General features: G+C 44.4%; 1 protein-coding gene across 2 annotated transcripts in view; it reads left to right on the top strand.

The window, feature by feature from the left end:
* The window catches only part of LOC120942963 (serine protease 33-like), a 103,889-nt gene extending 86,875 nt beyond the window's left edge, over positions 1–17,014 (top strand). For both annotated transcript variants that reach the window (XM_040355962.1, XM_040355963.1), the window contains exons 2-5: positions 10,819–11,023; positions 12,208–12,479; positions 15,033–15,187; positions 16,411–17,014. In XM_040355962.1, the coding sequence (XP_040211896.1) occupies positions 10,819–11,023; positions 12,208–12,479; positions 15,033–15,187; positions 16,411–16,776 (998 nt within the window). In that variant the 3' untranslated portion in view covers positions 16,777–17,014. The remainder of the gene's footprint in view (positions 1–10,818; positions 11,024–12,207; positions 12,480–15,032; positions 15,188–16,410) is intronic.
* Positions 17,015–19,856: the final 2,842 nt, after the last annotated feature.

Raw genomic sequence — 19,856 nt, 5'->3', positions numbered from 1 at the left:
GGAATTTCACCCATTAAGCTGCTTAGGAAACCATTGCTAGGAAATAAGACAACCAACTTTTTTCTTTCTGTGTATTTAGAAGCTTTGGAGACTCCTTGTCATTTTGTAGTATGAATGAAGTGATTTTAGCTACCGTATATACTGTGTCCATGTGCATGCTTCACTGTGTCCATGCCTAAGTGTGTCCATGCCTCACTGTGTCCATGCCTCACTGTGTCCATGCCTTACTGTGCCCATGCCTCACTGTGCCCATGCCTCACTGTGCCCATGACTCACTGTGTCCATGCCTTACTGTGCCCATGCCTCACTGTGCCCATGCCTCACTGTGTCCATGCCTCACTGTGTCCATGCCTCACTGTGCCCATGCCTCACTGTGTCCATGCCTCACTGTGCCCATGCCTCAATGTGTCCATGACTAGACTGACGTTTAACATGGGAGTCTATGGAAGGGGTGCCCGGGTTTGAAAAATCGGTGCTCCCCAGCCGTAGGTCTCCCAGACAACAAACTTTGCACACTTGTAGAGGAGAAATGGGGTAATTTTGTAGTATGAATGGAGTGATTTTAGCTACCGTATATACTGTGTCCATGTGCATGCCTCACTGTGTCCATGCCTCACTGTGCCCATGCCTCACTGTGTCCATACCTCACTGTGTCCATACCTCACTGTGTCCATGCCTCACTGTGTCCATGCCTTACTGTGCCCATGCCTCACTGTGCCCATGCCTCACTGTGCCCATGACTCACTGTGTCCATGCCTTACTGTGCCCATGCCTCACTGTGCCCATGCCTCACTGTGTCCATGCCTCACTGTGCCCATGCCTCACTGTGTCCATGACTAGACTGACGTTTAACATGGGAGTCTATGGAAGGGGTGCCCGGGTTTGAAAAATTGGTGCTCCCCGGCCATAGTTCTCCAAGACAACAAACTTTGCACACTTGTAGGGGAGAAACAGGGAAACATGTGTGCCAAGTTCTGGGTCCAGGGGATCTACGACCGGCCGGTACCGGGTCCCCAAATTCACCAAAGAAATGACCGTTTAACATGGGAGTCTATGGAAGGGGTGCCCAGGTTTGAAAAATCTGTGCTTCCTGGTCGTAGGTCTCCCAGACAACAAACTTTGCACACTTCTAGAAAAGACATGGCACTACATGTGTGCCAAGTTCTGGGTCCAGGGGATCTATGACCGGCCGGTACTGGGTCCCAAAATTCACCGGAGAAATGACCGCTTAACATTGGAGTCTAGGGAACGGGTGCCGGCTTTGAAAAATTAGTGCTCCCCGACCGTAGGTCTCCCTGGACAACAAACTTTGCACAATTGTGGAGGAAGAGTGGAGCTACATGTGTGCCAAGTTTGGGGTCCAGGGGATCGGTCCGATACCGGGGTCCCCAAAATCTGGGAGATTAGGCGCAAAAAGGAGACTCGAGTATAAGCCGAGGGGGGGCATTTTCAGCACAAAAAAATGTGCTGAAAAACTCGGCTTATACTCGAGTATATACGGTAAATTTATGTACTGCAGAATTATCAATTTCGTCCTCTGCAATGTTTTTCGAAAGTGGGAACCGTCAATTTCACCTACTGAGATGCTTACACGAAGCTTGTTTGAAAATAAAGACAATCTCTACCCTTTGCTTTTATTTATTCAGAACACGTTTTTGTTTTTACAAAGGAAATATATTATTTTGCATTAAATATTTTTGTGAATGGAGTGTTTTTAAAGTAGTTTATTAGACATGTGTACTACCGAATTTTTTTTTTTTTTTACGTTCTTGTTTCATTTGTATTTTTCTTTTCGTTTATCGGATCATTTGTTATGATCGCCATTCGTTGCTTAGATGATTCGTAAATTCGAATTCATTCATATTCGTTCTGTTCCATACTTTTAGATGCAGCATTCGTTACTTTGGATACCTTGTAACTTTGGATGCATTCGTATTCGTTACATTCTAATACCTATAATTTAATAGTTTATAACTATTATTATAGTTTATTATTATTATTATTATTATTATTATTATTATTATTAATAATATTATTTATTAATACAAAATATATAATAATAGTTAATAATTTAATTATAGTAGAAAATACGAAAAACAAAATTATCCAACTGTAATAGATTTACGTAGGTTGAACCATTATTCTTTCTTTCGGGTTCTCTGTGCCCCGTGGGATTTCAGTCCCCCTGGGTCTCTGAAAAGCCATCTACTGATCAATGAGCCAGTCTGAGGGGGAAAACTGATGTAGAGGGGCACTCTGATGCAGACAGTTTATGTAAGGGGGCACTTTGATGAAGGCTAGCAATGTAAGGGGGCACTGTGATGGGGAGGGCACTGTGCAGGGGAGGGCTGGCAGCCTTAGGCCTGGGGGGCAAGTCCAGTCAAGTGGCCCAACAGTCTAAAATTTTTCATGATCACAAGAGTCCGCACAGAGGCTCCCCTTACATCAGAGTCCGCACAGAGGCCCCCCTTACATCAAAGGCCCCCCTTACATCAGAGTCCGCAAAGAGGCCCCCCTTACATCAGAGTCCGCACAGAGGCCCCCCCTTACATCAGAGTCCGCACAGAGGCCCCCCCTTACATCAGAGTCCGCACAGAGGCCCCCCTTACATCAGAGTCCGCACAGACCCCATATACATCAGAGTCCGCACAGAAATCATATACATCAGATCTGATGTAAGGGGTGTTCTGGGAAACTTGATTTAAGGGTGCATGCTGTGGACTATTGTGTAAAGAGGATCTCTGCTCACCAAAGCCTGCCCCCCTCCCCTTTAAAAAAAAGTCCACCGAGCACCTCTTTTTATACACTGGGAGGCAGGAGAGACTAGAGAGGGTGAGCTTACCAGGATGGAGGCTGAGGCGCAGGCAGGCTGTCTGATGTTTTTTTGGGTTAAAACTTCCTGTCCAGTGCCCACACATGCCTGGGGAGTGTGGGCAGGGCAGACTCAGAAGGAGGAGGAGCAGATGAGCTCTATCTCTCCTCGTGTCTGTGCAGAGAGAGAAGGGGATGTCAGCGCTGGTGTGCACTGAGGCTGAGCTATATGTGAGACGAGACATAGCTCAGTTCTGCAGCCATCTACCTCGGAGCTGACACAGGCACGGCTGCACAGCAGGAGGTGAGCAGCGGCCGTGACCTGTGTTAACAGAGCTCCAGCAGGCATATTCCTGCTTTGCAAAAACAGCATTTGGTAGTGGCGGCCGGTGGCTGTGCATAGTGTCACCAGCCAGGGGGGAGATTTCCACCCTGCCCCCCCTGCCAGCCCTCCCCTGGCACTGTGATGGGGATAATTCAAATAAGAGGGCACTCTGATGGGACAATTCATGTACTGGGGCACTGTGATGGGGACAGGTGATGTAAGAGGACACTCTGATGGCGACCCTTAAGTATGGGGGCACTCTAATAAAAACTCCTGATATAAGGGGGGCTCTGATAGGGAGACTTGATATAACTTGATACAGGTTTTTTGTAATAATTCTAATGACAGCCTGATACATACTTGTGTTGCCCAGGCTGTGATTTGTGATACAGAAGCATGCCAGATCAACAGGGAATACTGGTTCCCTGTATCTCGGTCATACTGTTTTTTTTTTTTTTTTTTACTGCCCCCCCCCCTCAGATAAGATAGACTAGATCCCGCCCGATAAGCTGCATAAAAGAATGCACTTTGTAAAGAATAAAACCTTTGGTACTCACATATCATTCCACATCATGTTGTAATACAGGTAATGCTTTAAAAGTAAAGCATCATCTTACAATATTGCCGCCCGCAGGGACATTCATTTTACAACAACAACAATAGCGATGGAATATTTGAACAATGACATTCTAACCTCAGCAAAATAAATGGTTGTTAAACATTCTACAATATGATACAGTCTATGAAGTAGATGAAGGAATTCCATGTATAGTGTGTACATACAATGGGTATAGAAAATAATCCCCTCCCCTCCCTTTAAAATAATCACATGTTGTTGCTTTGCAGCCTGAAATGAAGACAGACACAGTTTTTGTTGTATCCAGTTGTATTTATTAGTGCAACTTAAAACATCCAAGGGAAAGATATAACACCAACATGTTAGATTTATTTATTTTCAAAAGCAGAATCACCAGAGTTGGAAAAAGGATCACCCCACTCTGATGGGGACAATTTATGTACTGGGGCACTCTGATGGGACAATTTATGTACTGGGGCACTCTAATGAGGACAATTCATGTACGGGGCACTCTGATGGGGACAATTTATGTACTGGGGCACTCTAATGAGGACAATTCATGTACAGGGGCACTCTGATGGGGACAATTTATGTACCGGGGCACTCTAATGAGGAAAATTCATGTATGGGGGCACTCTGATGGGGACAATTTATGTACTGGGGCACTCTAATGAGGACAATTCATGTACGGGGGCACTCTAATGAGGAAAATTCATGTATGGGGACACTCTGATGGGGACAATTTATGTACAGGGGCACTCTAATGAGGACAATTCATGTACTGGGGCACTCTGATGGGGTGCAATTTATGTACTGGGGCACTCTGTGTTTTTACACAAAGCATCCTGGATCCTCCTCTTCTTGGGTCCCTCGTCGGAGCTCCTAGCCCCTCCCTCCTGATGAGTGTCCCCAAAGCAAACAGCTTTCTCTGGGGGCACCCGAGCTAAGCTGCTACTCGGTTTGTCCATTCCGATACAGAGCAGCGGTTCGGCCCCCACCCCCTCTCTCTCCTCATTGGCTCACTGACTTTGATTTCCAGCAGCGGGAGCCAGTGGCGCCCCCTTGCTGTCTCAGCCAATGAGGATAGAGAGTCTCGGCCTTAGGTTGGACTTGATGGACTTGTGTCTTTTTTCAACCTCCCTTACCATGTAACTAGGTAAGATTTTGGTAATAAACCAGGAGAAATGTCACACAGATGCAAGCTGGTACAATAGGTACGGTACGGCACAGCCAATGTGTAATAGGAATGAGCAGAGTCATTTCAGGAGAATGGATTTAGCTGTTGGCAAAATAAATTCAAAAAATTTCAATAACATTTTTATTGAAGGCATTAACAAACAAAGTCCAAACAGTACATCAGATAGAAGATGTAAGATCCAGCCAGCAGCGTAGTTGAGACGATAACATGGTACAATAGTACATCATACAAGAGGTAAGCAATCCCGCAGTGGGATCTACAAATAAAAAGCAAGACATTGCAAGTTTAAAGGTTACACCAATTAACCCATGGTTGGCTGGCTTAAGAGGGGAAGAGAGAGAGAGAGAGAGATTTCATAAACAGTAAAACCTCGGATTGTGAGCGTAATTCGTTCCAGACAGGGCTGGACTTACCATTGGGGGCCCCAGCCTCAGCAATGACGGCAAACCCCTCCGGCAATCGCGGCACTCCCCGATTCGTGGCAATTTCGGCACCCCCCGCTCAACAACTCCGGCGGATGGATGTACCCCCCCCCCCCCGCCCGACAACTTAACAACTTCGATGCTTTGGGGAGGCCCCTGCACTGCACCAAAATGACTGCCCCCCCCCACTCTACAACTTCGAGATAGGTCGGCGGATCCAGCCCCCCCCCCCTCAACAACTATGATCGGTCGGCGGTAACAACCCACCCCCCCCCACTTCTCTGCTCCAGGGGCCCCCTTCGATTATTAAGCCCCGCCACCCTAAGTCCTGCCCTGGTTTCCGGAAACATGCTTGTAATCCAAAGCATTCGTATATCAAAGCGATGTTTCCCATAAGAAATAATGGAAACTCAAATGATTCGTTCCACAACCATTTTATTCATAGGTCCTTCAGTTCGTAGTCAAGATCCTTTTGTCGTAAATTCTGACCATGTGTAGAAAATTTCTGCCGCACAAAATTCCACGCATGCTCTGAATCAAGTTACGAGACGGAAGAGCTCGGTCTGGTAAAAGTAGCGTTTGTAATGGAGATAGCGCATTCGTCACGCTGTAACAGACTGAAAAGCACGAAGCCGAAAAGCGCAAATCGTCTCTCACCAAACTTCTACTAACACGACTGGTATTGAACTTCCCTTTAATAGACAAAGAAGAAAGAAATGTATTTTTTTTTTTAGGTGCACAAATGCAATATATCGAGTAGATTATATTAAAATGATTTTATTTTGAACAACAAAATAAAAACAGTATTAAAAGTAAATAGTTGGAGACAGGGCCGATCCTAGGCAGGGTGCACAGGGTGCATTGCACCCAGGCGCCTGCAGAGGTGGGGGCACCTAACAGCTAACAGAAGCCCTCTCTGTGTCCATTAGAGAGCCCCCCCCTCCAGGTCCCAATAAAGTACTCTGCTTCTCTTCCTGTATTTTGTTTTTTTGTTAAGAGATCATGTAAGGATCCCAGGGTAATGAAGACTTCGTGGGTGAGCATCTCTGTGGTTGAGTCATTGCCATTTATAAAGGGGAGGAGTTAGTAAAATGTCGACGCCCATGTGGGGGCGCCAGAAATATTTCTGCACCCAGGCACCTGTGACCCTAGGATTGGCCCTGGTTGGAGAGTGGTAGTATAAAAATATAATTAAAGTGGAGGTTCACCCTATAAAAAATTTCTAACACTACATCCAGCCCAGTTCTGCATATAAAATGACACTGACGGCTTCCGGGTAGGGAATCCCGCGGGAGTGGGCGTTCCTATTGACATGCCAATCGATTGACATGCTAAATGATGGCGCACACAGCGCGTCACGACTTCCCGAAAGAAAGCTCGGGTCGGGTCGGCTCTATTCGGCGCCTGCGCACTGGCGCCGAATAGAGCCGAGCCGACCCGAGCTTCTTTCGGGAAGTCGTGACGCGCTGTGTGCACCGTCATTTAGCATGTCAATCAATTGGCATGTCAATAGGAACGCCCACTCCCGCGGGATTCCCTACCCGGAAGCTGCGGTGAATTCTAAGGCTGACGCTATCTACGGCAAAAAAAAAAAAAAAGGTCAGTGTCATTTTATATGCAGAACTGGGCTGGATGTAGTGTTAGAAATTTTTTATAGGGTGAACCTCCACTTTAATAGGACAGTCAAATGGAATGTATTCCCGACATGTTTCACCCCTGATTCAGGCTTCTTCAAAGGGAAAACTGTCCAATTAGGTGGTACAAGCCTTCTCTCCCCACTATAGCCAGTCCAAGCAGTTACACCCCGGGGCGGTGACCAACTATATGGCAATATATGGGCTAGATCTACTAGTAGCCTAAATCCTGGCACTATGCTGATCACCAAGTTCGCTGCTGAGCCCCTCGGACAATATATGCTCCCACAACTTTTAAGTTCTTCGGAGTTATCATTCCTTTTTTTAACTTAGTGATCAGCATAGTCCCGGGATTTAGGCTACTAGTAGATCTATTTAAATGGGTCTTGCCAGACTTGCATATAATCACAGGGCGACTAATCACTGTGAATGCACTAATTTTAATGTACCAACGTCCCGGGAGATTGACAATGGAAATTAATGGACTAATAAATTGGACTTTTGGCGGTACAGGTAGTTAATGTAAAAGATCTATAAATATTTATTTTGTAAAAAAATGCATAAATAGAAACTATTCTACACACGGGATCACGGCGCCTATGCATGGACCTCCGTTTTTTTTGCTGGTCTCTTTTCCTGGCTGTTTCAACTTCGTTATGATCAGACATTGTTCTACTTAACCACTTAAGACCCGGACCTTTATGCAGGTTAAGGACCTGGCTAGTTTTTGCGATTCGGCACTGCGTCGCTTTAACTGACAATTGCGTGGTCGTGCGGCGTGGTTCCCAAACAAAATTGGCGTCCTTTCTTTCCCACATATAGAGCTTTCTTTTGGTGGTATTTGATCACCTATGCAGTTTTTATTTGTTGCGCTATAAACAAAAATAGAGCGAAAATTTTGAAAAAAATACAATATTTTTAACTTTTTGTTATAATAAATATCCCCCAAAAATATATAAAAAAATGTTTTTTTTCCCTCACTTTAGGCCGATACGTATTCTTCTACCTATTTTTTGTAAACAAAATTGCAATAAGCGTTTATCGATTGGTTTGCGCAAAATTTATAGCGTTTACAAAGGAGATAGGAGATAGTTTTATTGCATTTTTATTAATTTTTTTTTTACTACTAATGGCGGCGATCAGCGATTTTTTTCATGACTGCGACATTATGGCGGACACTTCGGACAATTTTGACTCATTTTTGGGACCATTGTAATTTTCACAGCAAAAAATGCTATAAAAATGCATTGTTTACTGTGAAAATGACAGTGCAGTTTATGAGTTAACCACTAGGGGGCGCTGTAGGGGTTATGTGTGACCTGTAGGGGGGCGGGGCTGGACGTGTGACGTCATTGATCGTGTGTCCCTATATTAGGGAACACACGATCAATGAAGCTGCCACTGTGAAGAACGGGGAAGCTGTGTTTACACACAGCTCTCCTCGTTCTTCAGCTCCGGGGACTGATCGCGGGACTCCGGCGGCGATCGGGTCCGCGGATCCCGCGGCCGCAGTCATGAAGCTTCGGACCGGGTCGCAGGCGCGCAATTTGCCATTTGGAGTCTACTTCAGTCCAAGGTCTGCCAGTGGGATCCCGGTTAGGGCTTTTATGCCCATTTACATATACTGTTTACCAACAGTTTGTACCATAGTCCTCCCTTTGTACCTTTAGACACAAAGAGTACCTACCACATGCCTAGGAGGCTGGTTAGGTTAAAAGCGTTGTACACTCTTCCCCACACAATCAGTGGTTGGATCGACTCTCTGAGATTCGATTGATCCACCTTTATGCTCCTGATGAAGCGTCCTGTATGCAAAACATGTCGAGAGTAAATGCAAGATCTACCACTATGCATATCGTATTCAGCATCAAACACTTATGCCGCGTACACATGATCGGTCAATCCGTTGAGAACACAACGACGTGCTGGAAAAAACGAAGTTCAATGCTTCCAAGCATGCGTCGACTTGATTCTGAGCATGCGTGGATTTTCAACCGATGGTCGTGCCTACTAACGATCGGTTTTGACCTATCGGTTAGGAATCCATTGGTTAAATTTAAATAGATCGGTTTGGTCCGATGAAAACGGTCCATCAGACCGTTCTCATCAGTTTGACCGATCGCATGTACGCGGCATAGGAGTTCTATACCTTCTTGACGCTATGTGCTTTTATGCCATGAATGTATCTGTATAAGTACAAATGTATCTCTTACTTTGTGTTAGATGCACTGATATCATATGCTGATACTGTCTCATGAAATTACATATACAAGTTTCTATTTATGCATTTTTTACAAAATAAATATTTATAGATCTTTTACATTAACAACCTGTACCGCCAAAAGTCCAATTTATTAGTCCATTCATTTCCATTGTACTAGTAAATCTAGCCCATATATTGCCATATAGTTGGTCACCTTGTTCCCCCTGTGATCACTTGGTGCAACTTGATGTTTTGGGCCTGATACCGCCGCCCCGGGGTGTGACTGCTTGGACTGGCTATAGTGGGGAGAGAAGGCATGTACCACCTAATTGGAGAGTGTACGAGGCTTTATAAGTGAAAGCTGAGTGTGCTGTGTAAATAGAGAAGAAGGAAGCAGAGGAAGACTTTGCTCCCTATAACGGCTTCTGTATAACAAGACCTCTGTGATGCACTAAGGTAAGGGAAGATATTTAGATTTTTTTTTTTACCTTTAAACCCTGGAAGAATTTGCCCCCTTAATGACCGGGCCATTTTTTGCGATACGGCACTGCGCCGCTTTAACTGACATTTGCGCGGTCCTGTGACGTTGTGACCAAACAAAATTGACGTCCTTTTTTTCCCCACAGATAGAGCTTTCTTTTGGTGGTATTTGATCACCTCTGCGGTTTTTATTTCTTGCGCTATAAACAAAAGAAGAGCGACAATTTTGAAAAAAATACAATATTTTGTACTTTTTTTTCTATAATAAATATCAGAATTTGTATTTATTTTATTGATTGGTTTGCGCAAAAGTTATAGCATCTACAAAATAGGAGATGGATTTATACCATTTTTATTATTTATTTATTTTTTACTAGTGATGGCGGTGATCTGTTATTTTTTTTTTATCGAGACTGCAACATTTTGGCAGGCAGATCGGACACTTTTGACATATTTTTTGGGACAATTGTACAGCGATCAGTGCTATAAAAATGTACTGATTACTGTGTAAATGTCACTGCCAGGAAAGGGGTTAACACTAGGGGGCGATCAAGGGGTTAATTGTGTTCCCTAGTGTGTGTTCTAACCGTAGGGAGGATAGGACTGACTAGAGGAGGTGACAGATCGTTGTTCCAAGCTCCATGATCACACAAACCGATTATTATACACTTAACAGGATTTTTTTTTTTTACCAAAGACATGTAGCAGAATACATTTTGGCATAAATTTATGACAAAATTTGATTTTATTGGATTTCTTTTAAAATAGAATAAAGAAAATATTGTGTTTTTTTTCCAAATTTCCTAGATTTTTTCGGTTATATCTCAAAAAATAAAAAACGAAGTCGTGAATAAATACCACCAAAAGAAAGCTCTATTTGTGGGAACAAAATGATAAAAATGTCATTTGGGTACAGCGTAGCACGACCGCGCAATTGTCATTGAAAGTGTGACAGCGCTGAAAGCTGAGAATTGGTCTGGGAAGGAAAGGGGGCGAAAGTGCCCCCCGGTATTGATGTAGTTAAAATCTCTTGCACCAGAATGAGTCCTGAAGATGTTTATCACCTGAAAAGTAACATACCAAATGAATATCGTTCTATTGATTGTGTGTATTATTTATGTTTGAATTATATTGTGGAAACTGAGCAGATTTTTCTTGCTTGTCTCAGCCGGCAAGGCTTTCGGTGCTGCAGATTATTCGGTGTGTGGTTCCCCGCTGGTGTCCGGGCGGATAGTTGGCGGTACAAATGCAATTGATGGCAAGTGGCCCTGGCAGGTCGCTGTTAAGGATAAAGAATCAAATGGAGAATATTTATGTGGGGGGTCCCTGATCTCCCCGGAGTGGGTTATGACGGCGGCACATTGTATCCACCTGTGAGTATAACATGTGACCTTTATAAACCAATTCTTCCATCAGACACCAATCATTCTGCTTTTGGAAAAATGTTTCTAGCAATTTGTCATGTACATGTTTATTAATACAGTGTTCATTTTTTATATAGTTTCTAAAGTTGTTTTTACAGTTTATAGAATGTTTATAGAGATAAAGTGTCCACAAGTGTGCATCATTGATCGGTTTATGTCACCAAGGAGCCCCTGATAGAGATAGAGATAATAGAGATAGAGATAATAGAGATAGAGATAATAGAGATAGAGATAATAGAGATAGAGGTAGAGATAATAGAGATAGAGATAATAGAGATAGAGATAATAGAGATAATAGAGATAGAGATAATAGAGATAGAGATAATAGAGATAATAGAGATATAGATAATAGAGATAGAGATAATATAGATAGAGGTAAAGATAATAGAGATAGAGATAATAGAGATAATAGAGATAGAGATAATAGAGATAGAGATAATAGAGATAATAGAGATAGAGATAATATAGATAGAGGTAGAGATAATAGAGATAGAGGTAGAGATAATAGAGATAGAGCTAATAGAGATAATAGAGATAGAGATAATAGAGATAGAGATAATAGAGATAGAGGTAGAGATAATAGAGATAGATGTAGAGATAATAGAGATAGAGGTAGAGATAATAGAGATAGAGATAATAGAGATAGAGATAATAGAGATAATAGAGATAGAGATAATGGAGATAGAGGTAGAGATAATAGAGATAGAGGTAGAGATAACAGAGATAGAGGTAGAGATAATAGAGATAGAGGTAGAGATAATAGAGATAGAGGTAGAGATAATAGAGATATAGATAATAGAGATAGAGATAATAGAGATAATAGAGATAGAGATAATAGAGATAGAGGTAGAGATAATAGAGATACAGATAATATAGATAATAGAGATAGAGATAATAGAGAGAGAGAGAGATAATAGAGATAGAGATAATAGAGATAGATATAATAGAGATAGAGATAATAGAGATAGAGGTAGAGATAATAGAGATAATAGAGATAGAGATAATAGAGATAGAGATAATAGAGATAGAGATAATAGAGATAGAGATAGAGATGTCTAGTAATTATATTGCATTGCCTTCTACAGTAGATGGGTCCTCATTTATACATGATATGTTCTGTTTTCTTTCTGCAGTCCTATCCAGGTATCGAATTATAAAGTATATTTGGGCCTGTACCAGCTGGGTGTGATCAGCTCTCATACAGTTATTGCCACTGTAAGGAATATCTTCGTCAATAGTAATTATACAAACAGTGGAAGCCCTGGGGACATCGCCCTGATACAGCTGGCCACACCTGTCACCTATACTCAGTACATCATGCCAATCTGTCTGCCATCTTCCACCACCACCTTCCCCTGTGGTACGGAGTGCTGGGTGACCGGCTGGGGTACAAGATATTCTGGAGGTGAGTCCATGAATTGGCAAGCAAAAGTGATTTTACTAATTTTCCTTACTAAGGCCCCGTACAGACGACCGAACATGTCTGCTGAAACTGGTCCGCGGGCCAGTTTCAGCAGACATGTTCGGTCGTGTGTAGGCCCGAGCGGGCAGGATTCCAGCAAACATTTGCCCGCCGGGCCTTTTCCCAGCGGGCAAATATTTCCGGACTTGTTTTAAAACAGCCCGCTGGAATCCTGTCCCCTCGGACATGTTCGGTCGTCTGTACAGACCTACCGTACATGTCCGAGCACCCGCCATCCCTCGCATGCATCGAATGACTTTGTCGCATGCGTGGAAGCATTAAACTGGCAGGGCCGCCCACGTCGCGGCGTCATCGTCGCGGCGACGGCGCTGACACGCCCCGCGTATTGTTTACGCGCGGATTTCTGTATGATGGTGAGTACAGCCACCATACAGAAATCCCCGGGCATACATGTACTGTGAAAACGGTCCGGCGGACCGGTTTCATCGTACATGTATGCTCGTCTGTACGCGGCCTAGAAGTCAGTATCTTCTGTCACTAACACCCAATACATCATATTAATTAGGGATAGGAGGGGGCGATGCTTTTTACAAAATTCTGCCCACATTTAAGGCTAATACACAAAGCTGTTGTAAAAAAAAAAGGACATGGAGAGCTGGGCACTGCCATACGAGGATATTTACCAAAGCTAAAAACAAAAAAAAATAAGGTTTTGGAGACCGTAAACCAAAAAAAAGGAGTCCTTTGAGGCTGGGTTCACACCTATGCTAATTGGATATGGGTTTTTCCATTGCACTGCACAGAAATGCTGTGTCTCTTTGGCTCCGTTTCAGGGCTGAATTCAGACAAAGATTCGGCCCCGATTCACCCCTGACCAGAGAATGGAGATGCACAGCGATCCTGTGCAATCCGCAGCCGCTTCCAGTGTGAACCGAGCCTTCAAAGGGGTTTAAAGGTTCATGTTTTTTCACCCTAGTGTCCTATGCATTAAGCTAAAAAAAAAATCTGATAATTAGCGTCCCCCCAGCCCCCCCCCCCCCGTTTTACTTAACTGAGCCTTGGAAAGTCCCGCGTCGCAAACACGCTCTTCCTTTGCTCGGTCTTCTCGGCTAATAAAGGACTCGGGTGCACGCCCGCAAGGTAACCCCCTTGGGAGAGTGCTTCCCAGAGGGGGTTATCAGAAGCGGGGAGGAGCCGAGACAGCCGCAGAGGGACCCCAGAAGACGAGGATCGGGGCCACTCTGTGCAAAACAAGCTGCACAGTGTAGATTTTTATTAAAAGAAGGCCAGCACTACAAGTCACAGCAAAATAAAATAAAACCTGACTGCTGACGCGTTTTGCACTGAAACTAGTGCTTAGTCATAGCTAGACTAAGCACTAGTTTCAGTGCGAAACGCGTCAGCAGTCAGGTTTTATTTTATTTTGCTGTGACTAGTAGTGCTGTCCTTCTTTTAATAAAAGGCTACAATTTGTTCACAGTGCGGCTGTCCAGAGACAATCTTTGTTCCTGCTTTGCTAAGTGCATTGCCTGCACCTGAGTTGTCTGTAACGGAGGATATTCATCTGGGTTCCCACCTGGAGCGGCTACTCCCTTTTCATCACTTTAATGTGACCTGTGACTTTTAGTGTGATGTGGAAAAACTCTAATCCTTTAAAGTAGTTGTAAAGGCTAAAGGTTCTTTACCTTCATGAATTCTATAGATGAAGGTAAAAAAAAAACTTCCGTGTGCTGCTTCCCCCACCGCCACTCCTAATACTTGCCTGAGCCCCATCTCAATACAGCGATGTGCCCGAGAGCCTTGGCTGTCCCCGGGACTTCCTCTCCTCATTGGCTGAGACAGAAACAGGAGCCATTGGCTCCCACTGCTGTCAATCACAGCCAATGTGGAGGGAGGGAGAGGCCAAGCAGGGCCGGCCTTTGGGGTGTGCGAGCTGTGCGGCCGCACAGGGCGCCATGGGCAACAGGGGCACCGTGCGGCCATCACAGCTCGAAGAATGTGGGTCGCAGTCAGTTACTCACACACACTGCGCATGCGCCGCCACTGCTCGGGAAAGCCGGAAAACGCTTGGCTATTCTCGAGCAGACGGCGCATGCACAGTGGCGTCTAAGCGCCGGGCAGCGCCATTTTTAATGCAAAGCCACACCATCCACCGAAAGGTAAGTTACACTGAGCCCCTGGCCCTGCATGCATCTACTTTTTCAGATAAAAAGAAAAAAGAAAAGTATTTACTTTTTATAGCCAGCCTACACACAGAAGGGGAGGAGGATATAAGGGACTTAATATTTTTGTGTATGTTTAGGTGACCAGGGGGCGAGGGGTGAAGATGGGGTGGGGAACCAAAGGATTATCTCACACAGGGCGCCTGAACACCTAAGGCCGGCCCTGAGGCCAAGCCACGGGTCTTAAATACATTTATGTTTTTTTGGGGTTTTAACATGACAAAATGTGGAAATTGTCAAGGGGTATCAATACTTTTTCAAGGCACTGTATATCTATCTTGTAATCCTCTTCTTGTCTGTGTTTTATCGCCAGGGAGCGTAGTTGCGAATGGGCCCCTTCAGGAGGTCATGGTTCCCCTAATAGACCGCAATACGTGTCAAACATTTTACCGTGCAGGAAGTAACTTCCGTATCCAGGATGATCAGATTTGTGCCGGCTACAAGAATGGGCAAAAGGACTCTTGCCAGGTGGGTTACACCAAAAGTATTCTGGCATGGCTCACTTTTACGTCCAAATCTTTTTCACAGGAACCAAAAGCAATGCTTGACATCGGTTAAAGTAATACTACAATCTGTTTTCTTTTTCTAAAATAAAAAAGAGGTTATACATACCTGCTCTGCGAATGGATATTGCTCAGTAAGGTCACTAATGCCGCCGTACACGCAATATGATTTTCCTTCGGAAAACCCTTGGGTGGTTATTCAGACGGAATTCTGCTCAAGCTTGGCTTGCATACACACGGTCACACAAAGGTTCTCTGAACTTTCGACCGTCAAGATATATTTTTTATATATATTTTTTGGGGATATTTATTAGCAAAAATTGGTGCTCTATTTTTGTTTATAGCGCAAAAAATAAAATCCGCAGAGGTGATCAAATACCACCAAAAGAAATCTCTATTTGTGGGGAAAAAAGGACGTCAATTTTGTTTGGGTACAGTGTTGCACGACCGCGCAATTGTTAGTTAAATCGACGCAGTGCCGTATATCGCAAAAAGTGCGCTGGTCAGGAACAGGGGTAAATTCTTCTGGGGCGGAGGGGGAAATTCTTCAAGTTAATTAACTTAAAGCGGAGCTCCGCCGTAAAGTGGAACTCACGCTGATTGGAACCCTCCCCCCACATTTGACACCTTTCAGGGGGGAGGGGGTGCAGATACCTGTCTAAAGACAGGTATTTGCACCCACTTCCGGCCACACAGCTTCGGGTTTTCTCCGGGCATGACGTCACCTCCCGTTGTGCTCTGGGAACACTCGGCTCCCAGAGCACAGCGGGAGCCAATCAGCGGCGCAGCGCAACTCGCGTAATGCGCCGTAGGGAACCGGGTAGTGAAGCCGGAGCGCTTCACTTCCTGGTTCCCTCACTGAGGATGGTGGGGGGAGCAGCAGAGTGACGAGCGATCGCTCGTCCTCTGCTGCGGACAGCGCTGGACTCCAGGACAGGTAAGTGTCCTAATATTAAAAGTCAGCAGCTGCAGTATTTGTAGCTGCTGGCTTTTAATATTTTTTTTTTAGTGGCACATCCGCTTTAATGTTCTTGTGCAGTGCCGGTTCCATACACATTTCCCGAGTGCTCAACTAGTTTGTTTAATTACACATTTGTGGAAAAGGTGAATGCTAAGATTGAGACATTTTGTTGAATTATCGTTAACAAATAAATGTTGGTGCAGCTGATGATTATTGATGTCTTACAGGGTGACTCAGGAGGACCTCTGGTGTGTAAGGTCCAGGGTGTATGGTACCAGGTTGGAGTTGTGAGCTGGGGAGAAGGATGTGCAGAACCCAACTACCCCGGGGTGTACACAAGAGTGATGGCCTACCAAGCCTGGATCAGCACCTACCTGACTATTACATTCAATTATGTGTCGAATATTCCTACACCAACGATGACTTGTGGAGGAAGCTTCAAGAGCACAGGAAACACCACCACCGTCTATCCATATGCCAATTCAGCTTCAAGCACATCAGGCAAATCTGAAGGAAGCTCCATCACATCCATCCTTTCACACCATCGCTGGGTGATCCTGGTCCCAACTATTCTCCTGCTGACACTCATATAACCAAAAAACAGCCATCTCTGCTGACCTAGACAATGGGGTTTATTCTTCTAAAAGTGCTGAAAATATTTACTTTGCAAAGAAGACCCAATCTAATGTTATGCCTCGTGCACCCGTAAGGTATTTCCAACGGGAAAATTTACCGTCGAAAATCCCGAGGGGAAATCCGAGAACCTGCTCGGTCAGTCTTTCCCCTATACACAACAGTTTTTCCTGACAGGAAAACTGCGATGGTTGGGAATCCCGGCCGTGTGTATGCTCCATCCCAGTTTTTCCCATAGGGCAAAAGTCGGCTGGTTTTCCCAGCGGGAAAAAAAAGAGAGCTGGTTCTCTTTTTTTTGTCCGGTGGTTTTTGGGCAGTTTTCCCGTCTGAAAAACAGCGGGGAGCATACACACGGCCGGGATTCCCGGCCAAAAGCTCTCCTTGCAGTTTTCCCATCGGGAAAACCGGCCGTGTGTACGAGTCTTAAGGGAAAGTAAACCAAAACCGAATTTTAGCGGGCACATTCTTGGATGATTGAGGTCAGCAGAGCTTGACCTCATTCACTGAGCTAAGTAAAACATTCACTTTACAAAGTGAGCATAGTCTACTCCTTTAGGAAATCAACCACATTGTCTTCTACTCCCAACATTCAAAAAAAATAATTCCAGTTCCAGGAAAAATCTGGATATTTGTTTAAACTGAGAATCTCCTTAAAGGCTAAAGAACAAAAACTTATTATATTCAGCTTACAGGTCCTTGGGTGTGGTAAACGCATTAAGGGCCGCTTGTTAGGACTACCAAACACCTTCCTCTAGCATCATCCTCATAGATGGTGTTCTGTAGTCTACAGGGCTGACAATAAGGCTTGAAATGTTAATACGGCACAGACATGAGTGCACAGGAATTCAGGAGCTTTTTGTCAAATTCAGGAGCTCACTGAATTTCTGGCAGATCAATAGGTACATTTCAGTAGGTGAGCATTTTTAAAGAGACAGATACAGTGGAACCTTGGATTATGAGCATAATCCGTTCCAGGAGAATGCTCCTAATCCAAAGTATTCGCATATCAAAGCGAGTTTCCCCATTGAAGTCAATGGAAATGAAAATAATTTGTTCCGCATTGACTTCAATGCCATGCAATACCGCATGAGGCCAGAGGTTGGGGGGGGCGCCGGAGAGCCTCAGAAACGTCTGGAAAGGCCCGAAGACACCTCAGCAAACCTCGGAAAGACTCCGTTCCCTAGATTTTCCGAGGTTGGCAGAGCTGTTCTCTGGCCTTTGCTCGTTCAGCTCTGCTCGGCTCTGGTGCCCCCCCCCCCACCTCAGGCCAAACGCGGTACTGCACACTGCTTTGGCCTGAATCCTGCTCGTATTGTGAGACAACAGTTTTTAAAAATACAGCGATCGTATTGCGAAACGCTCGTTAACCGCGTTACTCGCAATCCGAGGTTCCACTGTATAATGAGATGTCCATGTATTGCAGAGATTGACTATTGTTTTTTTCTTTTGTTTTTTTCTTTATTGCTTTGATGTAAACTGGTGAGCACCGATTGCCACTTTTAGTTCTTTTGCAATGACGAAAATCTGAAATGAACTCCAGGCAAAAGGCTGCATACATAGATTGTATGAACTGTCTTTGATGGGGGCCCCTTGCTATTTTTATTGTGTAGCAGCTTGCAGTGTCAACATAAATTATATCTAAGTCATGGGAGGGCATCATGATAACTAGTAGTGCATAGTTATTGCACTACTAGGGTCCAGGGTTTTCAATAAAATAAATAATAATAATAATAATAATTTATATTATGACAAGCATGGTCAAACCGATTTCAGACATACTTCTTTTGTTTTCAATTTCTTTTTTATTGATTTATACAAAATTTACTTACATATACATACTTCTCTTTTGGGTCACAGAGTACATTTACTTTTCTTATTCTTTGCCCCAGAGTCAGCCGATAGCGGGATATTGACAAACTTTAGACTATGTTCACACGGCTGCATAAGGGGGCAGCCGGGGGTGGACTCTGGTGGAAATCAGTAGATTCTTACAGATACTGGTCTAGATTCATAAAGGAGTTACATTGGCGTATCTCCAGATACGCCGTCGTAACTCCGAATGAGGGCCGTCGCATCTCGGCGCCTGATTCATAGAATCAGATACGCTTCACTGTTGCCTATATACGAGCGGCGTAAGTCTCCTACGCCATCGTATCTTAGGGTGCATATTTACGCTGGCCGCTAGGTGGCGCTTCCGCTGACTTCCGCGTAGAATATGCAAATGAGCTAGATACGCCGATTTAGAAATGTACGTCTGCCCGGCGCATTGATTTACGTCGTTTACGTAAGGCTTTTTTCGGCGTAAAGTTACCCCTGCTATATGAGGCGTAGCCAATGTTAAGTATGGACGTCGGAACAGCTTCGAATTTTCCATCGTTTAGGTCGTTTGCGTAAGTCGTAGGCGAATAGGGCTGTGCGTAAGTTACGTTCACGTCGAAAGCATTGACTATTTGCGGCGTAATTTGGAGCATGCGCACTGGGATATTTCACGGACGGTGCATGCGCCGTTCACAAAAAACTTAAAATACGCGGGGTCATCTTAAATTTCAATAAAACACGCCCACAACATCCCCATTTGAATTAGGCGGGCTTACGCCGCCACACATACGTTACGCCGCCGTAACTAAGGGCGCAAGTTATTTCTGCATACGGAACTTGCGCCCAAAGTTACAGCGGCGTAACGTATCTGAGATACGTTATGCCCGCAGATAGATAGTCGAATCTATCTGAATCCGGGCCACGCTGTACAAATTAATAGCCAGTAGGTATGTGCACTGCCGGAAAATTTGTTAGTTTTCGTTTCATACATTTTTTAGTTAGTTAGGCCTGGATTCACAAAGCACTTACGCCAACGTATGTACAAATGTGCGCCGTCGTATCTGTGCGCCGACCCACATACTAAGATACGCCTAAAAATAGGCTTTCTTATGACCGACGTAACTTGCCTACGTCCTCCCATTGATTTTCTATGCACATATGGAAATGAGGGAGATACACAGATTCACGAACGTACTTGCGCCCGGCGCATAATATACGCGGT

Source organism: Rana temporaria, chromosome 6 (assembly GCF_905171775.1).
Source record: "Rana temporaria chromosome 6, aRanTem1.1, whole genome shotgun sequence".
NCBI lineage: Eukaryota > Metazoa > Chordata > Amphibia > Anura > Ranidae > Rana > Rana temporaria.
Note: the sequence above shows the minus strand (reverse complement) of the source record. Positions and strands in the feature narration are given on the sequence as shown.